General features: G+C 46.7%; 1 protein-coding gene across 3 annotated transcripts in view; it reads right to left on the reverse strand.

The window, feature by feature from the left end:
* AHRR (aryl hydrocarbon receptor repressor) overlaps positions 1-23,739 on the reverse strand; it is a 793,419-nt gene that overhangs the window by 58,158 nt on the left and 711,522 nt on the right. For all 3 annotated transcript variants that reach the window (XM_085606921.1, XM_085606922.1, XM_085606920.1), the window contains one exon: positions 6,257-6,390. In XM_085606921.1, coding sequence (XP_085463047.1) covers positions 6,257-6,390 — 134 coding nt within the window. The remainder of the gene's footprint in view (positions 1-6,256; positions 6,391-23,739) is intronic.

Here is a 23,739-nt window from a genome sequence, read left to right on the forward strand (position 1 = left end):
TCAAGATAGTTCTCGAAGAACAGCAAGCGTCAGTCCAACAGTAACAGAAACAAAAGAAAAACAATAAAAACAAAAGGCGAGTTACGAGGGATACCAGTGCGGTTCAGGCTCCCCCCGGGAAACTCCAGTCAGAACATTTGAGCAATCCGCTAAAGAGAGGAGTACCGGGAGGCCGGGGACGGAGGGGGGGGGGGGAAAGGGGGGTCAAGGAAGATGAACGTCCCTATGTAGTTGTTACAAAAAGCGCCAGGAACCGTCGAGGGTCAGGGGGACATGGCGATATCAGTGTCTACCAGGGGGGGCGTACAGATGCCTCCGCGATACGCATTCCATTGGCCCCAAATTCTACCCCATGCCCCCGGCTTGCCACGGGCCACATACACTGTCTTCTCCCGAAACATACACCAGTCCATATTCTCCTTCCATACTGACACGGTGGGCGGCCGTTGAGCGCCCCAAAGTTGCGCTATATCCCTCTTGGCAATCATGTTCCCTAGGGCCGCCCACCGAGTCTGAGCCGCGTTGTAGTCATTGGGCTCCCACACATTCAGGACACAGCGACGCACCTCCGGCAGCAGTACAACCCCGGTGACCTGTCCCATAACCGTGTGGACCCGGCGCCAATAGTCCGCCACCTCGCGACACTCCCAAAGGATATGAAGAAAGGTGGCGCTGAGCCCGCAGCCTCGTTTACAGAGCCCGTCGTCGGAAAATCCCATCGCGACCAAGCGCGGACCCGTAACATACACCCGATGGAGAATCTTGAGCTGTACCAACCGGAGACGAGCCGGAATGGCAACCTCCTTGGGGGACGACAGTGCAGACTGCCAGTCTTCGTCATCCAATTCGACCCCATCCCCAGTCCAAGCCTCCCGAAGGCGCACCAGGAGATCCGCCCGGTGATTAATCAATTTTTTATAAATTAAAGAAATAGTACTATCAGGGACATGTCCGTCAAGTACGCGGTCCTCGAGGGGCGAGGAAACAGGGACCGTGGTCCCCTCCCCGAAGACCGAGAGCAGGGCGTGTCGAACCTGGGCGTAGCGGAAGAACTCCCTGTCGGTCAGCTCGTATTCGGCCTGGAGCACCGCGAAAGTCTTGACCGCGCCCTTGTGCCACAGGTCTCCCACTTTGCTGATACCAATCGTGTCCCACTGGTCAAACCCCTTGGTGGTCCACAAGCTGCCCAGGCGGTCGGAGGCAAACAAGGGAGTAGCACATGTCATTCGCTCACTCCAGCCCGTGGCCGCAGTGGCAGCCCTCCAGGTCCGCACAGCAATCTTAGTAGGACCCGTAAGGGTCCGGTCAGCCAGGCGGGAATAAAGTGCCCTGTTGTAGTTCCCGCCGGGAAGCAGGAACTTGTCCATCTCATACGCCGGATTCAAGCCGGGCGCATACGTGGCGTGGTTAATGGCAGATAGCTGCGAGGCCCAATAGTACCTGCGAATGTCAGGAAGCGCGATGCCCCCGTCATACCAGGGGAGAGTGAGCTTGGCAAGAGCAATACGCGCCCGGCCGTTCCACACCAGTCTCCTCTGCAGGCTCTCCACCTCCCGAAAGTAGGCCACTGGGATAACGTCAAAGGAGTTCTGGAGTGCATAGAGGAACCTGGGAAGGGACATCATTTTAAACAGCGCTGCCCGACCCAGCGGGGACAGGGGCAGCCTGCACCACCGGGCCGTGTCCTCCCGCAGCCGCCGAAGTGGACGCAGAAGATTCTGCTCGTAGCGAGCCACCGGGTCCAGCGAAACGTATATCCCCAGGTACTTAAAGCCGCTCAGAGATATTTGAATCGGGAGCCGAGGCGGCAGGAGAGGAGGACCACCAGCGATGGGATAAACGCAGGATTTAGACCAATTGATCGTGAGACCCGAATTGTTCCCAAAGGAGGTCAGAACGTCAAAGAGGACGTTGAGTGACTGCCGCGGTGAGGTGAGGTACAGGAGAATGTCGTCCGCATACAGCGAGACCCGATCTTCAAAGCCCGGGCCCCACCGGATCCCTCTAAGCGAGGGCTCCCAACGGAGCCAGGCAGCGAGTGGCTCCAGGGCGAGAGCAAAAAGCAACGGGGACAACGGGCACCCCTGCCTCGTGCCCCTGCCGAGGGCAAAGGGCCGAGAGACCCGCCCATTCACCACCACTTGAGCCATGGGTCCCGTGTAAAGGAGCCTCACCCAGCCAATAAATCCCTCCCCAAAGCCGAATTTATCCAAGACGGCCCAGAGGAATGGCCACTCAATAGTGTCAAATGCCATCGTGGCATCCAAAGAGACCAGCACGGCCGGCTCGGTGAGGAGCTCCGCCCTGGCGAGGACCCCGCGCAGACGCCGCAAGTTAAGAGCGGTGTTGCGGTGCGGGATGAAGCCGCATTGGTCCGGATGAATAAGGTCGCACACGACACTCAACAATCGATTGGCCAGGACTTTCGCCAGGATTTTAGGCTCTGCATTGAGCAGTGAAATAGGCCGGTAAGAGGTACAGCGGTCACGCGGCTTGCCCTCCTTGGGGAGAACGACTATAGTGGCCAAGCGCTGGTCGGCCGGAAGGGAACCCGCCGCAAGAGAGTCGCGGAACATGCGGCCGAGGAAGGGCGCAAGCTTATCAGGACGCAATTTGTATAGTTCAATGGGCAGACCGTTAGGACCCATAGCCTTGCCCGAGCGAAGGGAACGAATCGCGGTCGCTATTTCATCCGACGATAAGGGGGCGTCCAGCCGCTCCCGGTCCTCAACGGACAGGCCGGGCAGAGCAATATCTCTCAATAGGAGGCGAGAGTCATCTTCGTCCCTGTCAGTCACCGGGGAGTACACCGCCCGGAGGTGGTCAGCGAAGCATTCCACAATCTCATCCGGTTCAGTCACACACCCACCATCCGCAGCACGCAACTCGGGGACCACGCGATTCACTCTCTCCTTTTTGTCCAGCCACGCAATCAACTTTCCCGCCTTGTCCCCCGCGTCATACAATCGGCCCTGCTGCTCCCTATACATAGTTTTGGCCGCGTCAGTGACCAGGGACCTATATTCGAACTGTTTCAGGCTAAGGGCATGTAGCCCGTCCGGAGTAATATTCGCCTCCAAGGCCGACTCCAGCCCCGAGACGTCAGTCTCCAGCTTCACCACCGCCTCGCTCCTAACCTTCTTGGCCACCACTATCTGGGCGAGGGCGTGTCCGCGTATAACAGTTTTAAAGGCTTCCCAAAGAGACAACGCAGACGACACCGACCCCTCGTTTTCACTGAAGTATTGGTCCATGGCCTTAACCAGGCTGTCACGAGTCACAGGGTCCCGCAGGTACCAGGGGTTAATGGGAGCTATCCGCCCTGCGGACCGCGGCCCGGTGTCAAAGAGAAGCCACAGCGGAGAATGGTCGGAGATACCACGCGCCAGGTGTCTGACCTCTCGAATCCGACCAGTCTGCGCCGCTGGCATAAGGAAGTAGTCTAACCTGGAGAGACTCCCATGCGCCCCCGAATGAAAAGTGAACTGGCACTGGGTCGGATGCAGTAGTCTCCAACTATCCACCAAGCCGAAGGTCTCCAACATCCCACCCAGCCATGACTGGGCAGCGGGGAGGGTCCTCGGTGGGTGACGATCCAGTTCACCCGAAACCACAGAATTAAAGTCCCCGCCCATGAGCAGGAGGCCGTCCGGGAGGTCAAGCAACATTCGACCCAAATCAGCAAAGGTGGAGTTCTGGAGGCCCGGGGGGACGTAGACTGAAACCAGGGTAAGGGGCTGCCCCTCCCACCTCCCAATCAGACACACATAGCGCCCTCTGTCATCCGAGACTATCCTCGTGATCTCCACCGGAAGGGAGGTTCGCAGGAGAATGCCCACCCCCCTGGAGCCAGTCGTGAAACCAGAATGGGCTACGAGGCGGTATCCCCCTCTGTGCATCGCATGGCAGACATTGCCGACCAAATGCGTCTCCTGGAGAAACACCACATCAGGAGTCAAACGGCGCAAATATTGCAGTACAACACCCCGCTTAATACGGTCCCCCAACCCATTGACGTTCCACGACATAAGCCTCAACCCGTCTCCCCCCATCCCCTCCAATAGAGCAAGAAGCCCCCAGCCCGCAGCACCGCTCCCAAATATGGATAAAAATCAATTCCTCGCCCTGTAAATAAAAAACACACAACTAAACAACCCCTCTTCCCCCCCAACCCCACCCCAAGTCCACCGCCCCCCACCCTGCACCCCTGCGGGCCTAAGACCCCCCCCAACTTGCAGTGTGCCTGTCGCCCCGCTAACCCCATTCTACAAAAAGACCCCGGAGGAGGAAAGGGACCCGAACCCGCCCGCACCCCTCACGGGTCCTGGTAAAACACAGTATGCAAAAGAAGTAAGACCCAACTGTACAGTGCAAAAACGCAAAAGCAAGGACCAAAGGTCAGTCTAAGGGGACCCGTCACCTGCGGTGCCCCCAGAGGGCCCGGGCCGGCCACCCCCGTCCGGCAGCGAGTCCAGCCAGTCACTTGCGGCCACAGGAGTGTCAAAAAAGACTGTCCGCTCTCCATGCTCCACTCGAAGTTTCGCCGGGTAGAGCATCGAATACTTCAGGCCTAGCTCGCGGAGACGGCGCTTCACCCCCTGGAATCCCATCCGCTGTTTCTGGACCAGTTGCGTGAAGTCCGGGTAAAAGTTGACGATCGAGTTCTCGTAGCGGACCGGGCCACGGGTCCGTGAAGCCTGCAGAATAGCATCGCGGTCCCTGTAGTGGAACAGTTTAGCCACGATAGGCCTCGGGGGGGCCCCCGGCCGCGGCCGGCCGCCAGGAACCCGATGGGCCCGCTCCACAGCGAAGAATTTACTTAGGCCAACCGGGGACAGCTGCTGCAGGATAAGTTCCTCGACCACGAGGTCCACCGGGCGGCTGTCGGAGGACTCCGGTACCCCAATGATACGGATATTGTTGCGTCGGGCCCGTCCCTCGAAGTCCTCAAGCCGCCGGGCCATGTGGTCGTTGACCACTCTAATGTCCCCAAGCGCGGCCCGCAGATCCGACACCTCCGCACCCAAGGTGGAGGTCCGTGTATCAAGGGCCTGGACCTTCTCGTTGGTTTTAGAGAGGTCGGCCCGAATCAGGGTGACGTCGATCGCGACAGTGTCGATCTTACGGGCCAGGGCCTCATATTGCGTCGCGATAGTTTCCCTGATGCCCTCGATGGCGCCCATAATGTCCTGTAGGGAAGGTTCCGCAGCGACGGTCGTGCCTCCCCCCGCAGCATCCGGGGAGAGGCCAGCAGCGCCAGGGGACCCCCTGCCCTGGGTATAGCGGTCCATGTTGTTGCTCTGGACCGCTCCCCCGCGTAGTGAAGCCTTGGTCTTGCGCCCCTCCGGTCCCCCTTTGCCCGCCATGTGAGCGCCGTCACTCAATGGGACCTCCGATCAAGGGGCGCACGGGTGCCAGGGAAAGGATCACAAACTGTCGGTGTAGGGGTCGGAGGCGTCAGACCCGTCCGTAGCAGATGGAAGCAAACCTCGGGCAGAGGCCCAAGAGGCACCCCGCCACCTTGAGCACGCACGCCAGCTGATCTCCTGAAGGCCAAAATCGAAACCGAAAGTGCTGTATCGGTGACTGGCACCGCGCTGAGGCCGCTGTTGTTCAATTGCAGCCCGGCCCCACGGGTCACCTCCACCCCGGCCTCCTCCGTCGGGTGGGTCCCAAAAGTTCCGGCGACGATAACTCAGGATTCCCAGGTCCGATTAGAATTTTGGAAAGAGATATATAGTCAGCTGGTCTTCTTCTCTCAGATTCCATACACCAACTCAGGATAGTCTCAGGATTTATTCCGAGGAGCAGAAAGGGTCCGGGGAGCCCTGTGCTCACGCGACCATCTTGGATGCGCGCTAGGCTCCTCCTTCACTCTCCAAGTTCTTGAAGGACATTAAGGCCTGGCTCTTTGAAGAATCCCAGTGAACATCAAGGAGTGACCCCCTCCAACCCCCCAGCACCTTGAGACCCTTTAGGGTGAGTAGCTGCGCTTTACAAACCTCTGATTGATCGCTTGTATAGCAACTGTCTTGTCTGCACACTTTTTGAAAATATGTATGGGATTCCTTACTGGTGGTGTCCCTAATATCAAAGATGTTACATCTCAAAACCAGGATAATTGTTTTTGGTGACCATGAGTCGCATCAAGAAATGAGGCAATTAGGACTCATTAGACAGATGAATTTTTAACCCACAATTCGCTCTGTTGTCGCACCCATAGAAAGGATTGTTTAGTTCCCCTTACTTTACTTACCAGGAACCCTGAAGTACTGTCTAACAGACACCGCACTCGACAGATGAAGCATCGGTTCAGGAAGGGCGAGTACTCGGCCGGCGTGCTCTCAGACTCCTGTGCGTTAAAAAGCTTGTTAAGCATGTATTCGTCACCTATAGACAAAACAGAAACACATGATGTTTAAATGGGCTTTGGAAGAAACAGTTCTAATACATATTTTTATTTTATTTATTTATTTGAAAGGTTTTATATAGCGCTGGCTAGACCCGGGGGTATCAGAGCGCTTTACATGTGCAAAGACAGGAGGATTACAGGAGTTGTTCAAGGGCACAGTATAACAGTGGTAAAAAACATCACTCCAATTAAATGTGCAAAGACAAGAATTACAGAAAAAGTTCTCGGGTACAATATAACGATAAGTAAATACAAACACTCCAATTGAAGACTAATAAACAGATATACAGCTAAAGCAGATACATTTATATATATAGTGGCTGTGGTAGGAACAGGATTCTGGGTAGAGCTGTAGGTGAGGCAGGAGTAGGAGTTAGGAGGGTGGAGGGAAGGGGGTGGGGGTACAAGGGGGAGAGAGGGGGGGAGAAGTGATAGGGGAGAGAGAAGGGGAGGCGGGTAGGGACAGAGAAGGTACGTAGTCCGAATTAGGGGCCCCAGTATTTGCAGAGGAGGTGCAGTTTAAGGTCTTTTTTTAAGGCAAGGTAGGAGGGGTTGCAACGCAGTTCCTTTGGAAGGGCATTCCACACGATCGGTGCGTTTTCAGAGAAGGCCTGAGATTGAGTGGTTTTCTTTTTGAATAAGGGGGAATGAGGAGGAAAGTGTTAGTGCTCCTCATCGTTCTGGATTCACCCACTTTTTTGAGTTTATTTGTGATCTGAATCACAAGTAAATGGCATTGATTGCAGCAGCCAATCAGAACAGTGCAGGTTCTCCTTGCCTTGTGCTCATTATTTAACCGAAAGTAGCAGGCAGAGGAAAGTTAGATGGAAAGAAGCAATCACAGTAAAATAAAAATATTAATAAACCACACAGAGAGTCCGAAAGGCAGTATCCCTGTAATGTTTGTATTTTATACCTCCCTACAGTATAGACTAGCTAACGTATGTCTCAATGTACAAGGCAAGACTGCCACTAGCCAGGGGCTCAGCTTTATCATAGACAGGCGGCTCATTTGTAAATCAAATGTAGCTAAATAAAGTTAGTCGAAATTGTACCAGCAGTTGCCCTGGCAGCCTTCTGTAGAAGTCTATTGCACGGTGTCCTCTAGCTTATTTCTATGTACTATCTTCCATGCTACAGACAAAATGGTACTATGTTTAAGGAATAAGCCTATTACTCTTTTAGAAAAGTAATGAAAGCGTCATTTTTTATTTCAGATTCTCCCGTGTTGAAAGTACAAGTGATTGTAACAAGTACAATCGTTCTCTCCTTAGCCTCTCTTTCTGAATTATGATCTGCAATGTGCATTTGGACAGATATTAACACGTAACCCCCTTTCTTGCACTCGACCCGACAAAACCTGATCAAGAACACATCTTATTTCAGCGGGGCTTCAGGGCACGCAAAGAATTGCCCCAAAACAGATCTGTCTTTTTCTTACAATCTACCCCATCTGTGAAATTGAAAATACACTGGAAGTAAAGGAGCTAAAATTTGTAAGAGAATTTAGAGGTTGTAAAACAAATCCTGACACCTGCTTCATCGCCAGATCATGACTAACAAAAGACATTACTGATGGCCCATTACATAGTGGCTCACGACTGCTTTTTTGCTTTCTTTTTTTTTTTTTTACTAAATCAGAGTACTGTTTTTCAGTCTGATGTCTGTGTGAGTACCCCTTCCAGGACAGGCTGAGGGAGTTATTTAGTGTGTGACCAGTGTGAAACATCAGTCAGATTTTGGTGCCAACCTCCCCTGAACCTACTTAGAGTGTATACAAATGCTTACTCACTAAGGGGCATATCAGCAACAACCGGCGATAATTATCGCTAAGCGTACTTAGCGCTAGGATAATTATCGCCGACTAGCGTGGATTTTTATCGCTGCGATAGCGTGCTATTAGCAATGCTTATCTCAAAAGCGATAACAATCCTAGCGCTAACTGGTAAACGTGAGATTATCGCTGGAAACCCAGCGATAATCCCACAAAGTTTGGCGATAGCTTGCTGATTGGGCCTCACATACTTAGCCATGATATCCACCTTCCATAGGATATCATGGCTAAGTCAGTTTCAAAGCAGGCGTAAGGAAAGTAGCAATAACAGAGGTTATCGCTACTTTTCTTGTCGCTATGCTGCTTTGCGTGAGGCTTGATAATAGGAGAAATGTCGCTTAGCGACATTTCTCCCGTTATCCTGGGGTGGAACGCCCACTTTGCATCTCATTAGAGATGCAAAGATGGGCGTTAGGAATTCAGGTGCTAAGGCAAGGTTTCACGCTATACCGTGACCTTGCTAATATAGCGATAAAACCGAAAACGGCCGCAAAAGCCACGATAGTTTTATATCACCGCCTTGTAGATATGCCCCAAAATAAGGCGGATGAGGCATTCACAATTTTTTGACAAATGATCTATATTCGTCAAATTCTGAACTAATCCCCAAGTGCTCTTCTTGGCTGGAGCCTCAAGCACCCCTTGACATCCTTTCATACCCCTTGGTCTGTTAAATTGTGATTCAAAGGTTGTTTACTCCCAACTCACAGTGCAATATGGGGCAGGGGGTGGGTCAACTTTACCCATTGGCTACTTTCAATATGAGTGACCTCAAACAGCTTGCGCACATTATTCACATCCACCTAATTGTAGTTCCTTTCTCTTTGTGAGAAATGTGGTTCAAAGTGTGTTTTGTTTTATTCCTTTCCTATACTGAATTTAAATACTAGCTATACATTTTGCCTGCAGTTTGAGTGCTCATCTACAAAGTGATTTATTTTCTTTCTCCTTTAAAAAAAAAGGCTGTGAAGTGTGCAAGTGACGTTGAAATGTTGTAGATTCCTTTGGTGCGAGGGCTTCATTAGTCATTATTTATTAATTTATCCTTCACAAATAATAATAATAATAATAATAATAATAATAATAATATAAAAACATACTAAAACAGAAGGCTTGTTACTTAAAAACAACACTTTTAAAAGTCACATAATGAATGTTTTTTCAATGTTATCATTTTTAATGTAAACATATTGCAGCCACATTTAGATGGCTGCATGCTCCCCTTTTTTTCGATTGTTTTGTGTCTTGCAATAAAAAATAAATAACTTATTGGCTTTTCCAAATCTTGTTGCTGTAGACACTGAGCACAATTAGAAGGTCCTGGACAATGTAGACTCTATTACCGACATTACCAGACAAACACGTGTACATTTCGATTGTACTAATGGTATCTTTCCGCTGAATGTAAATTTGCTGTGCTATGACATTTCTCACTCAGGAGTTATGTTAGTTCTTGCTTCTCCACGCAAGGAATAAATGCTGACCCCAAAAATATGTTTATGACGCTGTATTTTTTCAATAAAACTTTTTCTAGTTCAGTTTAATTCTGCTTTTTCAAGACCAGCACGGATAGCAAAAGTTGTGTGTTATAATAAACCAGTTTAATTCATTGCTCATTTTTCTTAATTACACACATGCGACATGCATTAAAACTAAGAATGTTCAAGTATGTTTAATGTATAGATATCTCTCATTTTGTTCATTCATGTTTCAAACTGAAGGATTAAGCGTACATCAGTTGGGCCTAGTTGCCCATATATGTTATCCATGTATATTCTTAATAACAAACATAGTTCTCTCCAGCCAGCATTGAGCTGAAGTAATTTACTACTGTTTTGGGTCACATTTTGGCTCTGGTAACTTTAGAAGTGCAGTTTGTGAATAGCAGTGGGCTTGCTCTTTTGTGGGTGGATGCATGTTCCCTAAACGGCTCTCTACCCCTCTTGCTATTCCTCCCTAAACAACTTCAATTTAGTAGTAAGTGTGACCCTTTGTCCAGTCACTCCTCCTGATCCATCCCACTTTTACTACTAAGTGGTCCATTCCAATCTCGGTCGGAATTGCTCCGAATCGGAATTGCCGAAACCGATTCGGAGCCTATGTTTCTGACCAAATCGTACCCCGTTCCGAATGACCAAGTATGTTGTGAAGATCTCGTCAGCGTCGACCAAATCGTTTATGAACCTGAACCTGTCAGTCTGACTCGTTCTGAACCAAATTGTGCCGCACAATGGACCCATCTTTCGAAAGAGCAAGTATGATGCACGATTCGGACAGCGGTATTGACTCGGTCTCAGTGAGACGAAAAGGCTGTCAGAATCAGACTTCGGGGCCGTAGCAGGCCCCCCTTCAACCCAGGCCCTCTGAATCGGTCACAGGGGGGGTGCCCATGGGTCCCCTTAATCCAAGCATGCACAGTGTGGCAGTCACCAGGGGTGCCCGCCACAGGGTGTACGCTTTTCCCCAACCACCCCTTTTTGCTATGGGAGCCTGTGTACGCAATCGGTATACAGGCTCCTATAGAGCTCAATGGGAGTCCGAGTGAACCGAGCCCATCAGCATACAAATGCATCGTACTCGTTCGGTTAGACTCTCACAGCGCGATTCGCTAGGAAATCCCTCCAGATCCAAGTCGTACGGAGGGCTTTCCTAGCGAGATCGGAATCGGGCCCTTAGCAGTACACTTATATGTATGTGGATCCCCCATAGAAAACATAGGAAAGGTGGAGGTGGAGCTTTACACTCATAGATTTGTGAATAGCATTTTGTAATACTTTAGTAGTACGTGTGTAGTAATACTAAACATGCAGTTTGTGATAAAGGCCCCCATATGTTTAAGCTTCACCCAACTGAGCTATTTCTCAGTCTAACCATGGGAAACGGCCACTACAACGCGGCTGTTTCCACGCATGACAATAACCATGCATGCTGTACAACGCATGCGTGGTTACAACGAATAGCCTTTACCACGCATACCTTTACTACGAGATACGTAGTAAAGGCATGTGTGATAAAGGTAAAAAAAAAAAAGAGGGGGCTTTGGAGGGGTCTCCCCCCCCCAAAAAATAAATAAAAATAAAGCGTGGGTTTAAAAAAACGCACCAGTTTCCGTCGTTTTAAGTTAATGAAGAGAAACGATGTGGAAGCAATCAGCGTCGTTAGAGGAAACGGAAAGACACTTCCGCTTCCTCTTAACGACGTAAAATGCAAATCAGAAGTGCTTGGAGTGGAGAGGTAAGGGGAATGGAGGTGGTGTCGTGCAGGGGTAAATTTTAAGGGTACATTAGGGTTAATTTGTAGGGATAGGAGATATCCTTTAACATGAAAATGCAATTAACATGCATAGTTTAACAACGAAAAACGTTGTAAAAATATGCATGTTAATGGCATTTTCGTGATAAAAGATATGCGTGGTGATGGCATTCCCGTTGTAACGCATGCATGGTAAAGGCATGCGTTGCAACGGAATGCGTTGTAACGTCATACAACCTCTAACCATAGGTCAGGTAGCAGACATCTGAGCTATATACTCCATCGAAGATCAAGAGCCACAAAACATAATTTCTACTCGATTTCCTCAAAAACTGCCACCTGCTCAGCATTTAGTGAATAAAGGCACCCACTAAATATATTGAAAACATATGCATGCAAGATATGAGTGAGTAATTGGTTACCTATAAAGTGCAATAAACGTCCTTGGGCATCTTGGCACTGAGCTGACTAACAACAGAGAGCACCCACAATACACTTTGCATAAGGCAACAATTGCATGGGATCAGAAAAGCGGAGTGGCTTTGAGGGCTGGGGCATCAATTAGAATCATTGATAAAACCTGATGACAGAATATACAATCTTTTCTGTTTAAATAGTGCCTATTGATATCAATGGTTTCAAAGGATTAAGAGAATAAAACAAAGCAACGTTAGTGCCATATCGGCAGGGCCGGACTGGGAACCACAAGCGGCCCTGGCAAAGTGCTCGCCCGGCCCCCCTCCGGGGGGGGGGGGTGTCGCCGAGCTCTTTGCCATTGCCCGGCCCGATACGGCCAGTCCGGCTCTGCATATCGGCACTTAGAGGTGCTCAAGGGATGGTAAAGTGCTAACCAAATGACGATACAATATCACTGTCTCTCTTCATTACATTCTGATGGATTCTTTATTTCTCTGTATTTTGTTGATGACATTCCCTACCTTTTGTTGAAGATAAAGTGTGGTTAGGTACCCCTACTGTGCATTTGTAGATGCGGTGGGATCTGACAACAAGGCCTTGCAGCCTGCTGATCTACCGCCGGGCACTTTAGGTAGTCCATAATGGAACAATTACAAGTGGCACCTTACTAGCAGGCTGCAAACTCCGTACCAGTAATTTTCAGTACTTTACGGTAACAACTTATCATTATTGTGCAATTACAAGTTAAACTCCATGGAATGGGGATCACTGTGCGGACCTGCATTTTCCAGGTAGGGTTCTGCATGGTATACCCGTGATAAAGAAACCACGCTCGCCAGCTTGTAAACATCATAATGATACTAGTGATCTACTAAGCTTGGGGGAATTATGGTCAATAACTGTAAGTCAAGATCAATTAAAAAAACTGCATAAAAATCTTCCAAATCCTTGCATCACTTGAAGACAGCGCCACCCTAGCCAAAAGGTAAGATGGCTGGGTCGTGCTAAACAGTTTCACAACCTTGAAACCTCGGGATTACCTGGTAAAGCACTAAATCCCAGCATTAAAAGGAAATTTCTGACCTGTCCACTGGGAGAACTTCTAACACTACCGCCCAGTAAGCCCTGGTTGAGGGCACCAGTGGAAACAATCAGCAGACTATGCGGCAAGGCAACAGAACCTGGTTCACACCATGTGCCTTTGCGATAACACCTTTGGTATCTGGCGCAAACTCTCACAGCCTCAATGGATCCAGCAAGGGGCACACACCTACAGGGAAGCCATTCTGTCCTGCTTCAATGCATCAGATAAGGGATCTATTGCCAGAACCGTCAAGTATTTACAAGGGGTCGAGAAGGCCCTTAAATTGGGAGAACAATAGAGCGGCCACATACACAGACCTATCCCTATAATCAACCTACTTCAACTCGGTTTTGCCCTAATTTTACCTTTCAGCTACCTGCTCTCTCCTCCTGATGCACAAAAACCTTTAAACGCCCACTTGCTCCTCGCATGGTTTGTTTTTACTCCTGGTCATTTTACCCCAAAAATATCTACAAAACTTTTGTATGTCTCCACCTCGGTTAATATTCAGTCTAGCTATTTTATTTTAAGAACTGTATTAACTGCTGCTCCTTACTTTTTGCACATGACTTTATACCTGCTATTTTTATAAGATTGTTTTTGAAATTGCTCTACAGTAAAGATTTTAAATAATCACACAATAAACTTAAACTTACAACTTACAAGTTAAACTCCGTGGAACGGGGATCACTGTGCGGACATACATTTTTCCGGGTAGGATTCTGCACGGTATATCCTTTTCCAAGGAATTTAACACACACTTTTATCACCTGCTGTGAGAAGACGGTAAATGAGCACGGGGCTCTGGTAATAGAGTACAAGGGGCTGTTGTAAGGCAGGGGTTCGTGAAGGGGTTGAGGAGGGTGAAGAAAGGAATGGAGAATGTTGGCTGGTAGGGAGGAGCATATAATGCACCCCGGTGCCTTGTCTAAGGTTTGGGCAGCAGTTAAAGAAGGGGTAAGGGCTGCGATGCATCCTTTTCTTGCAGGGATTTTACCTGCTGGATTTTCTGGCCAGTAAAATTGCTTTTGCTTTTTCATGAAGTATTGGAGTATTTTCAGAGTAATTTGGAAGTGATAATTGAAATTAGGGGACAAGTGAAATGAAGGAAAAATTGAATAGATTGTGTGAATGCTATAGTCTCATAATCTATGAGCATTATTTGTATCCATAACACAGAAGTATGCGCCAAACGAACCCAGCCCCCACCTGTTTTTTGTAACTGATTCTATATGTAACCATTTACTGTACTCCAGGGGGCGGTAGTCTCTTGTTCCACCCACTGTGTCCTGTACATGTTGTTCTCACCACTGCAATGTTCTGTTATATAAAACTGAAAAATAAAGATTGGTGAAGCGAGACATTGTGAGGGCCTGGAAGGACACCTCACTGCCATCCCTTGGGGCCTGGAAAAGGGGCCTAGATTTTTTTTTATGGGGTTAGAGATACCTGTATTAGCTGTGCGGGGCTGCCCCCAGAAACACCCCACGATATGGAGGAGATGGGCAGACTTCTGGGGAATTTACATAGAACCTATACCAGATCGTCCGATAGACTGATGTTCCTCATGCCTACCATTGGGTTGGGTGCTCGAGGTATTCATGACCTAATTCTTCACTCTGGGGTTGACTCGACATGTAACATATCACAGATGGGATATATGACACTTCAGTTGATTGTTAATGTAAAATGTTGTTATGCATATGATTATTTTCTGCATAGTTGGACACAAAATGTCGACATCAATACTTGTATTATGTATATTTCGCTGCTACGATATATGGCCTTAATGGGCGTACTCTGGCCGTTGACAATAAAATTTTGGTTTGAAAAAACTAAATAAAAACAATGGTGGCTTGTCCACTTCTGCCTGCTCTGTGTAGCCAATAGAGAGGCAGACAATGAAAGAGGAAACAAGTCTTCTCGCCAGGATGACTGCTACCTGAAAGAAATGTATATGTGTGCAATTGGTTAACCAGTAAATCTAAAAGCTTAATGGGAGACAGTATAGGGCTTTAGTTGATGGAGTAATTTGAGGCCTCATGGTACAAGCATTTATTATTTTGAGATGTAATGTAACAGTTTTATCAGTTATTATTATTTTTTATTTATATGGCGCACGAATCATCCCCAAGGGGATCTCTCGGCGCATGGGAGGCAGGCTTCTGAAAGCAGAGCGTATCAGTTGAATAGCCAGGTTTTTAGGTGCTTCTTAAAAATAGTCAGCGAGGGGCAGGAACGCAGCTCTAGAGGCAGCGCATTCCAGTATTTGGGAGCCAGATAGGAAAAGGCACGATCCCCCATCTTAACTTTTTTAATTCTCGGCACTTGGAGAAGCTTTAGGCTACTAGACCTTAAGAATCGCGTTGGAGTATACCACTCCAACTTCTTCGAGAGGTATTTAGGTCCCTGTCTAGAAAGTGCTTTAAAAGCAAGGCACAAACGTTTGAAAAGTGCCCTCTTTCTTATGGGCAGCCAATGTAGATCTCCTAGTAGTGGCAAAGAAGGCATACGAGGGGGTTTGTTTAAGGCTAAGCGGGCAACCGTGTTTTGCACGACTTGTAGCCTAGAAAGCAGGTCTTCCCTCAACCCCACCAGCAGAGCATTCCCGTAATCCGGTCTGCTGACTAGCAGCGCCTGGATCAGAGCCCTTCTAGCGGAGAGAGGAATCCAAGGGAAGGTCTTCCTTAACATGCGTATCATTTCATTTCATCATCATCAGTTGATTTCTTGATCATGTTATTCTAATGGAAACTTATTTAAAAAAAGGGTTTGTAGTAGGTACAGTCTGATTGTGCATTACTAAAATATATATTTTTAAAACACTTGTTTTATCTTAAAGAGAAAGGTATAGATTTACAAAAAACTCATGCTGTGCTGTGTGAGAGGAGCAGACCAGGAAAGCACCATATCTACTAAGATATAACAATGTCCTATTCTGTCTCTAGCACTGGGACACAATCAGCTTGCCTTAGCACAAAACCTTGTCTACTATTGTTAGTAGATAAGGTTCTGCATCAAAAAACCAGGGTGATTGCCTGGGAACGCCTATGTAACTCCCATGAAATGCCCCCTTGATGCACAATAATGGAAATCTGTGCAATACTGTGTTGCTTTCAGGCAACCTTCCAGGGCAAAGCAAGATTTGTGCTGGAAAGTCAATTAAAAAAATTGCTTTTTTACATCACTTTTGTGATGTAACCCAGCGCAAAATATTAGTAAATCTGCCCCTACATCTCTCTGAACATTTTGAGGCAGCATATCTCATACTGTATGTAATACAATTTTAGAATAATTACTTGCACATTCACAGTGCTTTCAGTTGCAGGCTGGGACTTCAGAGCAGTATAATGAACTGAGCATTTCTAACCTAAAATAAGGCATTTAGCACGATTACTTTAACTTGCGTTTTTTTCATTGACGTTATGCCGTTCACGTTATATTTTATATATATTTACAAAAGGCGAAAGGGCAACAAAATTGTTACAGAATGTTTTGTCATTTTTAGTCACTTCTGTGGACCCTCCCCAACTCCCTGATCCTGACCATATTTTACTCAGGGTAACATTGTTAGTCTCCATATGTTTATTTTATTTTATTTTTATTTAAAATATTTTTTTATTTTATTTTCACCATCACTTTTTTCCAATCATCATTACAAAGCAACATCGTACAATATTATACAAAATTTTTCTCAGGCTCCAACAACCTGACGAGTAGCTTTATCTTCTTCAGCAAAACTGCGGCGAGGCTACCAGAAAGTTCAATAAATCTTCTATGTTCAAAAATACAACCTCCAATCAATAAAACATATGCAATTCTTTTTTTCCCCCCTTTTTAACCAAAACAAAACCAAATATTATAATTAAAAATTATGGGTGGGGTCGCTCCAACCTGGCCTTCCAATCGATAACTGGGGCCCAAATACGTTTACCCAGTTTCTTAGCCTTCCACCCTTTCTTCTCGTAAAGGGCTTTTTCCAAACTATAAATAGCTAAGAGCCGTGATACCCATTGTTGGAAGGTAGGAAGATTAGGATCCTTCCAAGCTGCTGCAACACAGATCCTAGCAACCGCCATAGCTAAGAATAAAAACTCATAATGGGCTACTTGGACACCAACCCTACCTACGCCTAAAACCAACAGTTCATTGGTTAAACTGATTTGGATCCTCAAGGTTTGTCTCATAAACTGCTCAATTGCCCTTTTTAACGGATCCAACCTTGGGCAGGAGGCAAACATATGTACCTTGTCAGCCTCCGTGCAGCTACAGCGCGGGCAGCAAATACCCATTGTCCCTCCCCACTGAGCTATTCTTGCGGGGGTATAATAAAGTTCAAAAATGGTTTTAAAGTGCTGAGCTTGTAAATTAGCTACCTTCAATACCGTGCATCCTAACTTAAGAGAGACTATAAACTCGCTCCCTTTGATACCAAGCTTCTCCCGCCACTTCTCAGAGTATTTATCCAAATCATCGTTTTGATATTGGCTAAGCTCTTTATAAATCTGGGTTATAGAGCACCCCTCGGGATTTTGCACCCTATCCATAACTGTGTCTCTGTTAAAGGCTCTTGTTCCCCCACTTTTCTTTACAAGATCCGAACGAATCTGTAAGAATTTAAAGAATTCCCTACGATCCAAATTAAACTGGGTTTGAGCTCTTTCGAATGTGATTATACCATCAGGATCTATAATGTCGCCAACTGTTTTAACACCCAGCCCATCCCACCGCCTCATTACACTATCATGAAAAACCTCGGATAAGGTTGGATTCCCAAATAAAGGAGGGTAGTGGTTCAGTCTTCCCAATCCCAGCTTATTCCTGACAGAGGTCCAGACTGATATTGCTGCTCCTAAAGTCTTAAATTTAACTTTTTTGTAATAGCTGGCCTCACTAAATTTCAGAAGCCAATTACGCACTTCACCGTCTATAAGTAGGTCGTATACATCCGGTACTACCGGATCCTCCCTCCACCTATCAATAACAATGCCTCCCAGCAGCCCACGCAAATATTGTAATACCGCGGCCCAGTAATATACTTTTAAATCATGCACTGCCCAACCTCCTTTCTCCCTGGGAAGTATCATGAATTTAAGAGCCCTTCTCGTCTTCCCTTGTGCCCAGATAAACCTGTTTATCATTCTTTCCATTTCTTTGAACCAGGAGTTGTCAAACTTCAGGGGTATGGTTCTAAACAAATATAAAACTTTTGGAAGAAATATCATTTTGATAATATTACATCTTCCCACAATTGAGAAGTGTAAATTATTCAGCCTATGAAGATCCCTTCTTGACTTCTGGATCACAGGTGCCAAATTCATTTCAACAACTTTTGTTAGGTCTGACGTAATAACAACCCCTAAATAGGTAGCCGACTCGGTCACTCGTGAGTCTTCCAGATTAATCCTTGCGTTAACAACAATTTGCGTCTTTACCTGGTTAAGTCTGTAGTCAGAAACTACCCCGAAACACTCTGCCTCATGTTCTATTTCACCTAGCGCTACAGAGGGATTAGCAGTCGTAATTGCAAGGTCGTCAGCATACACCAAGATCTTTGTCTCAAATCCGTTAAGCCTTATTGGGGAAATACCTTTATTTAGCTCTATTCTCCGAATAAAGGGATCAATATAAAAGGCAAAAAGGAGGGGCGAACACAGACACCCCTGCCTGGTTCCTCGCTTAATGTCTATTGAATTACTCTGTCCTCTCATTAGGCGAAGTCGAATCGTAGGATTCTTATACAGCGCCTGTATAGCCCTTATACATCCCTTGCCAATATTTACACTCTCCAGTACCGACCAGAGAAAGCCCCACGAGACCCTATCAAACGCTTTCTCCGCATCAAGCAGTATAAGCGCCATAGGGTCTCGTGTGGCTGATGTACCATCAAACAGGGCGCAGACTCTCCTAATGTGCTCCGCGGTCCCCCTCCCAGGGATAAAGCCATGCTGGCGGGGCGAGATCACCTTCCCTATAATTATGCTAAGACGGTTTGCTAAAATTTTAGAATACATTTTTGTATCACTATTCATTAGGCTAATAGGCCTATAAGATCCTGGCTCATTTGGGGGTTTACCTTTCTTTAAAAAAATAATCATGCTCGCTTCTCCCCAAGATTGCGGAGGAGTTTGTCCATTCTGTACCTGGCACATTAAACAACATAGAGCTTCCCTCAAAACTACAAAGAAAGTTTTATAAAATTCTATAGGAATAAGATCAGGGCCTACCGCCTTGCCCGACGGTAAATCTTTAATAGTTCCCTGGATTTCCTCATCCGTGAAGCTAACATCCATGGCTATAGAATCTCCTGTAGAAAACATTTCAATAGGGGCTAACTCTAGGTAATCCCTTATATCTTTAGGATCCCTGGCAGTATCCTCACTATATAAATTTTGATAAAAGCCATAAAATACTTTACAGAACGCTATAGGGGTAGTAGCAACAGTCCCCTCAGATGTTTTAATTTCAATGATATCTCCCCTAGTAGCTATCTGTCTGGTCCTCACTGCAAGGATGTGACCAACTTGCTCGCTAAACTCATGGTGGGTTTGTTTCCAAGCTAAATATTTTCCAGCAGCTTTGGCAGCCATAATATCCCCTAAGGTAGCTTTAGCTAGTGACAATTTCTGTGCAATCTCTTCAATATTAAGATTAGAGCCAATTGCACTAACTAATACTTCTTCTAAGTCCGCAATATGTCCTTCGATGGCCTCCCTCTCCAGGTTTTCAATCTTATTCCTTTTCAAAGAGTAGCTCATGGTTTCCCCTCTAATGCCTGCCTTGAGAGGGTCCCAAACTACCCCAAGGCTGGCACTCCCCTTGTAAATCTCAAGAATTTTTTTAAGCCAGTTATTCATATAATCAATGTATTTCACATCCTGCAATAAAGCACGCTCAAACGTCCAGCTTGCTGTTCGTATAATCATCCCGGAATACTGAATCTCTAAGATTATGGGGTTATGATCTGATATCAATCATGGTAATTTTTTTATTTTACAAAGGGAGAGAATAGAAGAGGAAACTAGAAATTAATCTAAACGAGCAACAGCCCTATGAGGAGCTGAATAATACGTACTACCAGTTCCCAAGGGGTTTGACTGCTCCCAAACATCTATAAGCCCGTTATCCTCCATCAATTGAATTACGGCTCTATGACCTTTCTTTTTGCGGCCTAAGAATTTCGCTGGGTTCCCCTTCCACAGCCCATTTAAACCATTAATATTAAGATCCCCACATACAATAATCGGGAGCGGCCAGTTAGCCAATTGCATGTTAACGTGGCTAAACATTTCGGGATCATCTACCGTGGGTCCGTAAACTGAGCAGAGCGTAAAGCTACGTCCTTGCCATTGACACTCAGCTATTACCCAACGGCCATATTTATCTGATAGCCATTTTTTGGTCATTAAACCCCCTCTTTTAGCGAGTATACCCACCCCCCGAGTCCATGGCCCTTGCGAGGTACAAGCTATTGGATAAAATCCAAGCTGATCTAAAAGAATCTTTCGCGACCCCTCAATATGGGTCTCCTGCAGACAAACAATATCAACCCTGAGGGTTTTGAGATATTCACCTACCATCCTTCTTTTAGCTGCATCATTTAACCCACATACATTAATAGTTACTATTCGCATATTGTGTGAGATTTGTCATACTGCCGATTGCCTGCCACTTAGTAAAGCTTTCCCTGTCCCCCCCCCCCTTTTTTTTTAAGTGCCTGGATTCCAATGTTGCATTCCTTACTAGATGGTAAATTTTTTCCCCAGTGTTCCCCCCCTAAAACTCCCCTCTTAGTGTCGCCCTGCCCTCCCTGTCCCTGAACCCAGCCCCCTCTCTCCTCCCCCATCTATAATGTGGAGCAAGCAGACCTAAGGTCTCTGTGATGGAGTCTGAGATTTGGCCCCCCTTGCTGCCCTCCTGTCTAGTTTTACTGTCTGATTTACTGAATGCCCAACTTTTCTCGCTATCATCTTTGTAGTTATTATTATTTTTATTTACATTTTTTTCCCCTTTTAAGCTCCGCCCATCCTCCCAATCTCCCCCCTGCAAGCTTTCCCCCCTTATCTATTTTTATTGCAATATTTAATTTTTAAACAATTCTTTTTCCCTAAAAACTCAAATGACCCATTTGTAATCTCCTTCCGTATTTCAAGCCAAGAATATCCAGTTATCCATCTCTTTAGGGTTTCAGTGAATCCATATAAGATTTAGCTTGAACCTCAGAAGTAAAAACCCTAGATATATTCTTGTAGATAATCTTAAGCCTTGCAGGGTTCATCAAATATGCCTGTGCTCCCATGGCTTGATCAGCTCTCTTAATCGCCAACGTCTTTCCACGGTAACATGGCAGTAATGTGGTCTCGTAAAAACAGACTGGTTCTCAAAAACCCGTTTGGCATTTGGGCGTGCTTTGGTATAGACCTCTTCTTGAAGCAGAAAGTTTCCAAAATAAATTAAAATTGCTCTTGGCATAGCAGTTCTATCACTACTAGGGTGTGGTGTTTTCTTAATCATCATAGGAAAGCGGTGAACACGCAGAATCTCAACCTCCCAGTTCCATTGGTGAAGTTCTGGAAAGGCGCCCTTCATCAGCCTCAAAATATAAGCACTAATATCATCACTTCAATGCCTTCTTCAATACCTAGAATACGGATGTTGTTGCGTCTTTGTCTGTTCTCAAAGTCCTCCATTTTCCATTGGAGATCTGTAAACTGCTTATCATATGTCTCAGCATGTACCTGAGCTTTCTCCATGCAATCCTCTAATATACTTGTGCGTTCTTCCACATGGGTCAGCCTGGTATTTATATCTGTGCAAGCTTTAGCCATTTTCCTTACTGCGCCCTGAAGCTTCTTTGTTGCCAATCTATTTTTCTTTCCATCCTTACGGGTCTCCTCCTGCAATTGTTTGATTGAATCAAAAATCATTTTTAGAGAGGGTGCCGCTTCGTCATCTTCCTCACCCCCCTGGCCAGTTTGATCGAGGTAAATGCCCCTGGTGGCGGAATAATCCCATTACAAAGCGGTGTCCAAGCTTCCTCTGCTTTCTCTGCGATCGCACTCCTCGCTTTTCTCCAGCGCTTGACCTTCTCTCTGTTTTTTCATAAGTTTCCTTTTTCTGACCACTGTATCTCTCTGTGGCATGCTGGAGCAGGCTGAGGAGCTGGAGAGCTGAATATAACTACTCTCCTCTGCTTCAGAAAGGCTAAGTTCAGACCCATAAGTGACTGAAATTTTTTTATCCCCTAGGTCTAGCGTGTCTTCAGGGTCATCATTTGCTACGATCTCCTCTATTAGTTTGCTCGTATTCAGCTGATCCTTGTTGGTTTGAGTTCCTTGCACTAGGTGAGCATGCACCGGATTAGTATTATCTGGCAAGTTGCTATTTACGCCAACTTGACTAGTATCAGCCAAAATATCAGCTTGAGTCACATTCGCTACTGAATTCGCTGGAGGTACAACCAGGATAGGACTGAGCTGGCAGGGCTGCGGTTGAGCTTGCATCCCATGTATTACCTTAACCGCAATTTGCCCGCTTTCTCCTATGGGAATGCCATTTCTAATAATTGAATTGCCACAGAAAAAGTCTACTATGCTATTTCGCATTCCCACATCTTTAAGTCCAGTTCTTGTCCCTTTAGCCCCCGCACCGCTGCCACTTATTCCACTTGTTCCTCCCTTATTATAGGCATCACTGCTCTCACCTTTCCTTGAGACTTCCTGGGAGACCTGGGTAGCTAATCCCCTGGTGCTGGCAGAGCTCGTTACTCTGCCTCCCTTGGCCACCGTTGCCCCTGTGTGATCCCGGGCTTCTGCCTGCGCATCGGGTAATCCCACGGACTCCTCGATTGGACTTTGGAGGCATCTTTCCGGCTTTGGGTTGTTTGGTGCACTGTGCATGTGCGAGCCGCCCGACCCCTCCAGTAGAATCTGCCCCTTCGTTCCTTCGCTCACTCGCAGACTGGATCCGGCAAAGTTCCGCTAGCACCAGCCGGGCAGACGCAGCGACCATAGCCAGAAGCTCCGCCACTAATGCTAGGAGATCGTAGTCGGCACTCCTCGATCGGTAGGTCATCGGGGGACACCTCTAATCACTTATTGGGGTGTGCCGATCTGTTTAGGCATTCGTTAGACAGCTTAAGAAAAATCCGGCAGCAAGGGGTGATTGCCGCGGCCGTCAGTCAGGCGCCATCTTGCTCCTCCATATGTTTATTTTAATGTACTTTTTTTATTTTCAATGTACTTCAACCTTCTATTGCAGCAGTCCGGGCTAAGACTCACGATAGGGCTTGGAGGGGGGTATGAAACCCTTTTAATCCAATGGGCGTTGCACAATTGCTCTAATGCAATGTTTAAATGATGCAGCGTGTCTTACAGGGCGTTAAACTAACAACTTATATATTCACAGTGCCTTCTTTCACAGGCTGTGACCTAATTGCACTATAAATGCACATCACTGCATCAACAAGGATTCAAAGTAGGGAGGAGACACACACGCAAACACACAAGCACGACGAGAACATTCTAAATTAACAGGCGTTCAGTCCACAACATTCAAGGATAGTTTACATAATGTGCACTAGATGGCGCTAACGCGCTAGAAGCTCAAAATAGTCATCCTGTGCTGGATTTATGAAAGGTGCATAAAATGGAGATGCCAATTATTACCAGCCAATAGTAATTTGTAGGCCGAAATGTCTGACTTTATAAAACGGGGACTACATTGCGATTGTGTACTGTA

Source organism: Triturus cristatus, chromosome 5_2, assembly GCF_964204655.1.
Source record: "Triturus cristatus chromosome 5_2, aTriCri1.1, whole genome shotgun sequence".
NCBI classification, from domain to species: domain Eukaryota; kingdom Metazoa; phylum Chordata; class Amphibia; order Caudata; family Salamandridae; genus Triturus; species Triturus cristatus.